The sequence below is a fragment of the Arachis duranensis genome, chromosome 3 (genome assembly GCF_000817695.3).
Source record: "Arachis duranensis cultivar V14167 chromosome 3, aradu.V14167.gnm2.J7QH, whole genome shotgun sequence".
Classification (NCBI taxonomy): Eukaryota; Viridiplantae; Streptophyta; class Magnoliopsida; order Fabales; family Fabaceae; genus Arachis; species Arachis duranensis.
This window is the reverse complement of record NC_029774.3, coordinates 109,387,139-109,398,227: the sequence shown is the minus strand read 5'-3', so window position 1 is coordinate 109,398,227 and position 11,089 is coordinate 109,387,139. Positions and strand designations below refer to the sequence as shown.

The 11,089-nt window shown below is 36.9% G+C and overlaps 1 protein-coding gene across 3 annotated transcripts; it reads right to left on the bottom strand.

Annotated features, from left to right (window-relative positions):
- Window positions 1-2,790: 2,790 nt before the first annotated feature.
- Window positions 2,791-10,581, bottom strand: LOC107480121 (protein MEI2-like 1). Of its 3 annotated transcripts, none has more exons than XM_016100256.3 (15): window positions 10,010-10,581; window positions 9,107-9,273; window positions 8,903-8,954; window positions 8,088-8,414; window positions 7,487-7,902; window positions 7,220-7,378; window positions 6,959-7,075; window positions 6,737-6,873; window positions 6,398-6,480; window positions 5,937-6,341; window positions 5,014-5,593; window positions 4,661-4,745; window positions 4,479-4,547; window positions 4,187-4,366; window positions 2,791-3,717 (listed from the first exon to the last, which is right to left on the bottom strand). In XM_016100256.3, the coding sequence occupies exons 2-15, from the start codon at window positions 9,182-9,184 to the stop codon at window positions 3,580-3,582; spliced, it is 2,826 nt and encodes a 941-aa protein (XP_015955742.1). In that variant the 5' UTR covers window positions 9,185-9,273; window positions 10,010-10,581; the 3' UTR covers window positions 2,791-3,579. The 3 variants fall into 3 exon arrangements, with proteins under 3 accessions (XP_015955742.1, XP_015955743.1, XP_015955744.1); XM_016100257.3 differs by having other exon boundaries at window positions 9,107-9,270; XM_016100258.3 differs by lacking the exon at window positions 7,220-7,378 and having other exon boundaries at window positions 10,010-10,580.
- Between the last annotated feature and the right edge of the window lie 508 nt (window positions 10,582-11,089).

The window sequence follows — 11,089 nt, the reverse complement described above, 5'->3', positions numbered from 1 at the left end:
ATCATGAGAAACAGTTCTTCTAGAGGTGGTAATCTCACTGTACGTGTTGTTGCTTCCTGAAGAAGATTGCCTCATCATCTTCAATCTTGAGCCATTTCATTAAAGCATATTGCAGAATGCTAGTTGAAGTAGCAGCAGCATGTTTAGACAGTATTATGCAGAATGCAGATTGAAATAGCAACTGCATATTAGTATTCAGGATATTTAATTGATGGTATAGCTGAGGTAATTTAATGAGGGTTACTAATTTTAGTGGTACCTTCACACTTGTATAGGCAGCAATAGCATGGCAGAACAACTATCCTATATAATCAATTAAGCAATACATCAAAACAGCAACACATCAAAACAGCCATAGCTAATCAATAATCAATTAATCATTCAATCTAAGCACAAGTTTAAGTCAGTCACAATCTAAGCACAATTGAGTCATGACACAAAACAAAAGACAGCACACAATTTTAATGAAGATTAACAAGATTAACTAGTGAACTAAATCAACTGAATCAGCACAATCTTAACAAAGATTAACCACCAAAATAAATCAACTAATCATTTAATGATTCAATCCAAAACAAGAAAAAAAAGTATAATACAGCTAGATTCAAATTTCAAATTTAAACAATGTTTTGAGTAAAGAATGAAGAACAGAGAACCAAAATTAAAAAAAATGAAGCCTTTGCCTTCGTTCTGAGCCGTCTGAGCCGAGGGGCAGAAGCGCAGCGGAGACGGAGACCAGGTAACGAGCAGGATGACGGACGGCGTAGAAAAGAATGAAGACTGCGAGCAGTAAGCACTGACCTTCGAAGGACGATTGCGAGCAGATGACGTCGACAGTAGAGAACGAAGACTGAGAGCCAACAGGGGTTCTTCTTTGGAGGACGCCAACGGAATGAAGAGAGGATCCCCTAACTGCGACGGACGGCGACGAGGCTAGGGTTTCCGTTTTTGTTTGGGGAGAAGGAAGGAGAGAAAAGAAACCGGAGAAGGGGCTCTAGGGTTAGGAGGTGAGGCTTCTGTGCTTCACACCTGCCCCTGACTGCAACGGGCAGCGGCGGTGGCTCACTTCTTGTGGCGGTGAGGCTAGGGTTTCTGTTTCTTTGGAGAGGAGGAAGGAATTATTAAAAATTAAATATATAATTTCAAATATTTAAATTCAATAATTTCTAATCTAATAAAATTTAAAATTTCACCTTTTTTAACTAAACAAAACTCTAATCATCAAAAATCATAATCATCATTGTTAGTTTCAGGATTTTCATCATAGATAGGATTTTCAAAGCACAACCACAGAAAAAGTTCCATTCATGCACTACATACTTGATGACATCTCATATCATAATAATCTTGCTTTCTTACTTACCACTACTACATGATTTATATTTCTAGGACATGAACATCATAGATATTAGGCAATACAATTCACAACAAAACCCAAACACAGGAATTAACAAAAGTACAAAATCTAAGTAAAAATAATTCAAGCAGCATTATTTACCGGAGGAAGGGTCGTTGAGCTCGACGGCGACACAGAGAGATCGAGAGCTCAACGGCGACACAAAGAGAGGGCTCGACGGCGACACAGAGAGGGCACGACGGCGACAGAGAGAGGGCTCGACCGCGACAGATAGGGCTCGACAGCGACAGAGAGAGACGACGGCGAGGGGAAGAGAAACGATGACAGGCAACGAGTATACCTTCACTTTCACAGGCGATGATTCTTGATGCTACCACGGTCAGTTCCACCCGGCGGCGACAGCACCCTCCACCCGTTCGGCGATGAGACCTAGCGACGCGAGGAGATGGAATCCAGGAGAAGAGGATCGGCGACGACGAGGCTAGACGCTGGCTGAGTTGACGAGTTCGTCGGCTACGACGGCGTTGGGCACTAGGCGGTGGCTCCTGGCCTCCTGCTGCTGTTGGCTGGGAGAGAGAAAGAAAAGGGGGCTAGGGTTCCGTGTAGGGGGGCGTGGGCATGAGTGAAAGAGAGAGAAAATGGGGGAGGGTTTATATATTTTTTATTTTTTCATTTTTTTAAATCGAAAACCGGAAAAAAACCGTTCAGTTCAAACAGTTCACTGGTTAACTGCCGGTTTGACCGATTTTTTACCATTTTTTTGCCAGACGATTTTGCACTTCAACCCAACCGGCTAGATGATCGATTCTCGGTTAACCCAGTTTAACCGGCCAGTCCGATTCGCTTTTCAAAACAATAGTTTTTACGCAAAACGGCATCAATTGATGAGAACCGGCCGGGTCCCAATCCGGTCCGACTAACCGGTTCCCAGCCGGTTCAACAGTTTAAATTCGGTTTTCAAATTAACGGTTTTGCATGGCAAACCGAACCATTTTAGCTGACGATTTACGATTAAACCGGTTGGACCGACTAGTCCGGTCCGATTTTTAGAACATTAGTTACAATCATAGTTATTAAAACCGAACCAGTGATCAAGCCGGTCAGATTACTGGGTCATTGGATCATTTGTTCAACCAGTGAGTCACTGGTTGAATTGGTTGACTCAGTCCTATATAAATAAAAAATAAAAAATAGTTAAAATTTAAAACTAAAATTTAAAATACATATTTTTACTAACATTTTAAAAATATCAAGCTATTTTAAAATAATATGGAATAGAATTTATAATTATTGTTAAATAAAAATATAATTAATTTAAAAATAAGTGAGTTTATAACTAAAATTAAAATAAAATAAATAAAAGTAAACTATTTGATGAAAGATATCTATATATATATATTATAATTTGCATATATATTAGTGAAGAGCACAGCGGCCGTAAATGGTGCCTCCATTTATGAAGGAAGGGGTTTGAACCCTGCCTCTAGCATTTCTACAAAATGCCAATTTGTACCGGTTTGGTTGGACTGGTCTTCATCGGGTTTGACCAGTTTTCAATTGTTCAATCCGAGTTTGACCGGTTCCTACCGGTTCGTTACCTTACACGGTCTAAATATCGGACCGAATCGGTATAAAATCCGGTTCATTAATTTTTTGGTCGAACCGTCCGGTCCAGTTTTAATAACAATGGTTACAATTAAGTCTCTTTTTTCTTGATAATCAATCACTTCCTATAGTAAAAAACTATTCCCAGAAGTAAAATACAATACAAAATTACATATTAACAACAATGATCAAAACGAAATCAGCAAAGTCCCTTGAACCCCATAATGATTTGTGAAGGAAATTTCTGTAAATTGTGAAACCTCTCTTTATCAGCTGGCCAAAATTTTGAGCTTCAGTATATCAAATACTCTGAAGTTGTGAGATGATAAACAGGACTCCATGCAAAAATTTCGAGGGAAAAAATACTAGAATCAGTGATTTCATTCTGGTTATGTACTTACAGCCTCTGAAAACTTGTTTAAGTGTTCCTCTATAGGCAAAAAAATTTTAGCCCCTTGAAATCCAGGCTCCGGCTCTCTTCTATTTTTTTCTTTTTTCTTTTTTCCCTTCTAGTACAAAAAGAGGTCAATGTACATATCCGGGGTTGAACATAACTTATGATGCGATATTGAACAGTTAGGACCCCAGGATTAATCAGTTAGAGTTTCATGAAGAGTCTAAGCAGAGTCAAGTCCATTAGGAGACTCTACATTTATCAAAATTCTTGGACTTGGTTGGTTGCGACTTTCGTCATTACCAGCAGTGCGAGATTTTCCAGGTCTCACTCTAATATTGGTACCCATGGGAAAAGGCTCCTGCAGAGACAAAGTTCATCAATAATGTTACCCTCTATTAGCCTTCTAAAGGAGGGGTTGAATCTGTTCAATTTACATGTTATGCATAAAAAAAGGTTTACAATTTTCAACCAACAAAATAGAGACATTATACTTTAGTTCTCATGTATGTGCTTCTAGTGACTATTCCTAAGAGAAGGCTGTTTCTATCAGCAATTATTACCAATACTCTCGCATTATTTTCAGCCAATCAAATTTCATGAAATCTCTTCAAGCATTGGATAGTACCAACACGCAGTGCATGGAAAAAATGCATGGCTACTGTGTTAACATTAAATATCGGTTGCTGGTTTGAAGATTGACATAAATTCTTGCCAAGACTGGTATTTAATGCGAAATATCAAGGGGAAACAAAGAAGGAAATATGGTAGCTGCATTACAGCATTTAGCAACTGGAAATAACTGCAATTAAAGAAAAAGATTGACTCACTGGATCACCAGCATTTGGACCATCAGTGTGGAAGAGAATAGGGCGGCAACGTTTATCTTCATTCATCAGGCTTGAGTTCTGGAAATGGGCAATGAGAGAAGCTTTTCCTTGAATTCGGGCATATGCAAGTGAGGCTACCTTTTCACTATTGAACTTCTCCCATTTTTTCCCATTAAAAGCCTGCATAATTCTTATTGACATTAGTTCCATCAATCCATGAAGAAACAATAAAAAACAAGACCTAGGAACTCCACAAAAGTATATTACTAGTACATAAGAATTCATAACTGACCTGGTGGAAAGGAATAATTTGAGCAGCATCGATCATATTTATAAATGCATAACCAACATTACATTTATTCTGCAATCACATGTAGATTTGAATCAGAATCATATTTATGAATTCTCCTCTAAAGTAAAAGATTAAAAAAAAAAACAACAAAAAGAAAAACAAAAACAAAAGTAAATACATGCCTTGAAGTCAATTGGCAAATACAGAAAATCGTAAGTTCCCCTACAACGCTCATCAATAGCAGCAAGAAGCATCTTTGAGGTATACCTAGAGAAAAGAGAAGTAGGACAAATCAAGAGTCAAACACAAGGTATATCTCAAATGAACACAGAATGAATGGAAGTATAAGAAATTCTCAAGTGCCAACTTCAATAAGATGATGATGCAAAACATGAATTTATGCAGATATTTTTATTTTCCCAATCTTAACATTGGAATTAAGATAACTAACAATTTCACCAGTGAAACATTCAGTTGTAAACAGAACGTGAAAAGATAACATGGTAAGCAACGCAAGATCCAAACAGTGACGTACTTGTTGGGAATATTTTTTATCATAAGTGTTGTTCGGGTGTCTTCCCCCTGCATTATGCGACCTAGGTCAAGCTCAAATTGTTTTTTATCAGCATTGTTTGTTTCACTCCTACGGTGATAAAGGCTTCTCATTCGTTCATTGGCAGAATCAAATTTTGACGTTGAATTCATAGAATGTCTTCCAGGGAAACCATGATGCTTAGGAGAACTCTGCCCAGCATTGGATGGCAGTTCAGTGCCTTTAGGACTTGCATGAGGAAACAAGCGAGGAGAAAATTCTGGAGAAAGCAATTGCCAGGAACCCTGAAAACCTCCACTTCCCACAAAACCAGAAGCATCAGGGGATTCTGCTAGGTGCGAATGTTGCCTTCCCCAAGGTGACACTGGTGCTGATGCAACATTGTGGTCCATGTGTTGTGACCTCAACATATGAGGTGGTGTTCTGGCAAAGCTTGGCATCTGTGGAAGATTAACAAATGATGGTCTTTTCTGCCACAGCATGGTACCTGACGAAGACTGCTGATGCAAATTGGAGCTGTTCCACATCTGATAAAGTCCATGATGTGACCGGATCCCATTTCCTGTCGGTTAAAAATAAAAACAATGATTTCAAACCAGATTTCAATGTAAACCTACCAAATACACATAACAAATATATCAAGTATACAATTACCAAGTTTCAACCACTTATAATTTCTCAATAGTTAGGCAACTCTGAAATAGTTTAATTGAATAATTCAACTATTAAACAGTAATTAGTATTGTAAGAGTTTTAAATTGCTAGGTGCCAAAGTAAACGGTTTGATAATAATTATACTCCCTCCTATCTCAATTTTCTATAAACAAGAATCATTTCAAAACTGTTACGCATTAGGAAAGTTATACATTATGCTATTTTTGCCTATCAAAATCCATTGCACTGACCTCCTGCATTAAATTCTGCTAAGTTCCCAGTTGAGCTCATTCCCTGATTGTGCCTGCTGTCAGAGGCTTCGGTCACTCCAGTATTGACACTGCTAGTCATGTTGCTAATGGTGCTTGAAAAGTTATAAGGACTACCATTAGCTAAAGTATCATGATACTCGGGTAAGGAATGAGGATGAAATCTCGGACTAGAAGCAAATTTTATTGCGTCAACAAATATATTGGACTCAGAAACGCCAGAAACATTTGAAGCTGATGACCCTCTCACTGTGTTGTGAATGCTAGAATTTATATGTCCAAATGCATTATCAGTATATGTGTTTAAAGGTTGCGCCATTCCAGATTGAAATCCCTGATTGTAACCATTTTCCAAGCCAGACCCAATCACTCCAGGAGACACAGTTGCTGCACATGATGTCCAGTTAGAACACCAGAAGTGTTTGACAAAGACAAGATCTTACTCTTCTGTCTCAGTGCTAAGTTGTCAATAATATTCTGACCAAGATCTGGTTCATCTTGCCCCTTATGAGACTGCTGCATCAAACTGCATAAGAAATGTTAAAATAATTCTTATAAGGAAAGTTCTCAGAGTGCTCTTTAAAGGAGGTAAGAATAATCCACATAGTCAATAAATATTAAAGGAGGTAAGAATAAATGCATATCCGAAATATAACCTTTCTCTACACAACATCGGTTATATAGAGGTACACATAAAATGCGAAAATAATTAGAAGAGCTATAAGTTAGACAAAAAATCAGTCTAAAATATAAAAAGTAGAAATGGGCCCCATGTTGCAAACCTAGGATGTCCTGGTTCAATCTTGATCTGCTTCCCAGCAATGTCAACCCTGTTCAATGCACGAAGAGCAGCTTCTGCAGCTCGTACATCATAAAACTCTATAAATTTGTGCTGTTTCATTTCAGGAGATTCAAAAATCTGCAATTGACAACATAAAATTTAAGGAAACATGTATTATCTTCATATGATATAAGCAACAAAAATAGGTGAATAGACATCTCACTTCTTTAATATCTCCATAAAATCCAAAAATCTGTTTGAGTTCATCATTTGAAATAGATGAATCAAGACCAGATAGCATCAGCGTACCATGGCCAATATCCTTCTCAGAAGCATTGACCTAACATGCCATCAAGGTAGATATATCAGCAAAGCATAAAAGGTAGGAAGTAGGAACACAAAGAAAGTGTAATACTATAACAATATTACAAATGACAGCAATGGAGTGGAATTATGCGTATTTGACAATTTCTCAGAAATATACCTTTGGAATTGAATAATGTATATCAAGTTTCCTTAACCTCAGTGGCCAATTTTGAAGTTCTTGCGTTGCACTTTGTGCAGCTCTTAGGTCAAAATAAGAAATCATGACAAAACCACGATGTTTACAAGCTGTATACATGGTTCTAATATCTCCATATTGCTGCCAGAACAAACATAATAGTTCTTTTACATTTTATGATAACTGTTGTGAAATGCTTCCTGAAAATCCTAACATAACATCTAACATGAAAGGAAAACAAAGACGCACCTCAAAGAGAGCCTTTAGCTCAGAGTCGTCTACGTTGCTATTAATGTTCCGAACAAAGAGTGTTCTAGAAGGTTGTGTGACAAAAGGAAATTTTCCTTTAGGACCTCCAACAAAACCTGAATCTCCCTCCAGAGCACTAGTTCTTAATCCTGCATTCAGATGTTCATCTCTTTCCAGCTCCATGCCTCCCCCACTGCTAAACAAGTCAAAATCCTCCAAGTCATCATTTTTTCTGGCATTAGTATTGTTATATCTTGACTCATCATTGACACCAGAAAACAGATCATCTTCATCAGGAAGGAGATTCCCTATAGTTTCAGCCTCTATTTCTTCAAGAGATTTATAAGGCTCTTCCTCGGGAACAGAATCAATAATATCGGGCTGATCAGATAAAGCATCTTTCCCGAACAACCTCACTGCATCATGATATGCATATAAACACTGATAAGAAAATACCTTAAGATGTCCCTAATGATGATATACAAGCAAACTGATGCAACACAAAATTGTTTCCAAGCATTAGAAAATAGAAACATATTACGGCATAAGTGCTGATCATTTGACTATGCTGTAACAATCATTACTAGTAACGCATACTTACACTTTTGGCAAAACATATCAGACAATGAGCTCGAGAATAAAGTACTTTCACATGTGGCTGCACTGGAAACAAACTTGTCCCCGATTACACCAGGTGAGTTCGGTCCGGAGCGCATACATAAATCAGACCTTGATCTGTGATGATAATGTGATGATTCCTTGGAAACCATCAGCGCATCAAAAATGCCTTCACCACCAAATTTTAGCTGTTCCACATTTTCAATAGATAGACTGGTGCATGACATTGGCAAACCAGATTTTGCACTTCTTTCCAGTACAGATGAAGAATTCAAATTGCTTCCAGGGGATGCTATCATTCCATTTTTTCCTGATAAAATGAATATAGCAAAATTCATTTATCCATCTACATCTTCTATGATGTAAAAACTTTGAAATTTTAGATATCTTCTGTATAAAAATTACATGTATGAGCTTGAATCCTGCAGAGTGCAGCATATATACACATCAAATCACCATCATTATTCCAGCTATACTACTACTAAAGAGCTGCTAGAACATGGAAGACACTTTTGCATGCATTATTAAGGCATTGAATACGTAGAAATTACTGCAATTAGGTATTTCCACAAACTGAAACAGAAGTGTTAGTTTAGGTTTGATGCAATTGCTTGTATTAAAAAGTACATACTAAATTGATAAGTAACAATAAATATTCAGGAGCAAAGATGCATTTAATAATTGTGGACATAATTCATTTATTCATATAAGAGGAAGATTGATTGAAAATTTCTAAATAGACAACTGTTCTGCCAGACAGAAGTAACTTAAGTTTGAACTTCCGCTGTTGGTCCTCACCTTGTGGATATTGATCATGAATGGATTTGAACTTCCGTATTCCAGCATCCCTCTGCCCAGAAGAGTTCGAGACAGGTTTAGAAAACCAACAGCTTGCTCACATAGGTAATGTCATTTAGGCCATAGAGAAGCTACATAACATTTAGAAAAAGGTAGCTTTTTTTTTTCCTCGGGGGTGGGGAGAACAATAATAAATGTAATTACCTCAGAACGAAAAGAAATGTCATCAAAAAAGTGAGATGAAGCAGAAACTCCCCTCTGATCCACCATTGGAGAAGGCATCCCATAAAAAAAACAAAATCTGGAAATAGAAGTATTGTGGAAAAGCTCTTCACGTGCTTGCTTGGTTAGGCTCTACTCATTATCATCTGCTGGAAATTCAATTATTTTTAAGGCTATTTGCTTGATCAAAGGAAAGGGGAAAAATTGCAAATTCGTAGTGACCACAACACTAACAGAATCAAAACCAAGAAAGAGTTAAACTTGATGCAATCTCAGACTAAGACAGTAACATTTACCTAGTTCTTGGCTGCTGGCATAATCACTCTCAACCCCTAATTGGAACTGTTCTACCTAAGACTCTAATTGCTAAATTCAAAGGGATTGGTACAAAAATTAAGCTAGAAATAGTTGCATCTTCAACTAAACACCACCTGAAAATAGATGAAATTGGATAAAAGAAGAAAGCCCGTTGCTTACCTACCAACGACCTAATCCAATTGGACCATTCTTTTGCACTGAATTCAAAATAAAAAGAGTTGGAAATTGAACCAAAAAGCATCCATAGAAATTAGGAAATTCCTATTCATATGAGGATTAAAAACAACTGGCAGCTACCAAAGTTTAAATATTCCAGCCTATCTATGTAAGAAACCAAGGGAATTTTACAGGAAACCCCCGTAACTATGAATAGATCAAGCTCCCAAAAAGAATTTAAAAAAAGAAAAATAAGAATCCAGGTTTTGCGAGAATGATGAAGCTTTTTGCACATTAAGCTGAAATTCAGCTACACAAAAAGACTTCTGAATTCTGAGCTGAATTCAAAAAGAGAATACGCTAATTAAACCCAAAAAAAAACTGGCATAACATAAGATATAAAATGCTCACCTTCTAAATTGAAACAGAGTCTCTTTTCTTCCCGAAAATTCAACGAAGTTGAACTCAAAAAGAAGAAAGACAAAGAGGAACCCGCAACAAAAATTGAACCTTGGCTACACGACATAAGGAAATTCATAAGCGGGGAGATCTCATGATAATTTCGGCCAAATCTCCTCTGTTCTCGCCTGCATTGCTTTTCCGTTAATCTCACCACACGAGATACACAAGAAACCAAGAAATAAACGCTTATACGTTCGTACACATAACAGAACAGAACCGGACCTTTGTTTATTTTTTCTTTTCTCTTCTTCTTCTTTAAATATTATCTTCTTTTCTTGTTGGTTTATGCGTACGGATAATTAATTATTGAGAGAGAAATTAAAGAAAGCTGATCTCCGGCGAAGCCCCGGCGAGATTGCGCTCGCCGGTCGCCGTCTATTTTAGGAGAGAGAAAGAGACGACTCAACAAGAGAAAAAGAGAGAGAGAGTTTGTGTTATGTTGCGAGAGACTTGTGACAGAGGCAAAGAAGAAAAGAGGAGAATAGAAGAAGAAAAAGAAAAGAGAGGGGGAAAGAAGAAAAGCGTGTTAGTTGGCCTTTTTTTAATAATAAGAAAACAAAACAAACAAAACCGAAACGAAACCAGAAATGAAATTACTACTGTGACAGGACAGATTTGACAAGTGGATTCCTAGTTTTGTAGTCATTATTTTGTAATAATGGAATGTGATTTTGGGAAATAGAATTTGTACAGATCGCTCTCTCTCTCTCTCTAAATACGAGGAGAGATTTTTTGCTACGTACATGGACCTTTTTCTTTTTTTTCTTTTTTTTTAATGTTTTGTCTTATCTTATTACTTATGCGTGTGTTGTTCTCATGACTCATTATAACTGATCTGATTCTTTTATTTTGCTTTTTGGATAAGTTAATTATATTCAACTTTTAGTCTAATTTGAGTATTTGACTTGACAACTGTATATTTAATTTTATATATTTCTTTCATGTTGAAACTGTATACAAATTGAACTTAAAATTTCAAAAATATAAATGAGATAAGACATTATGAAATAAATAAGTAAATAAGATATA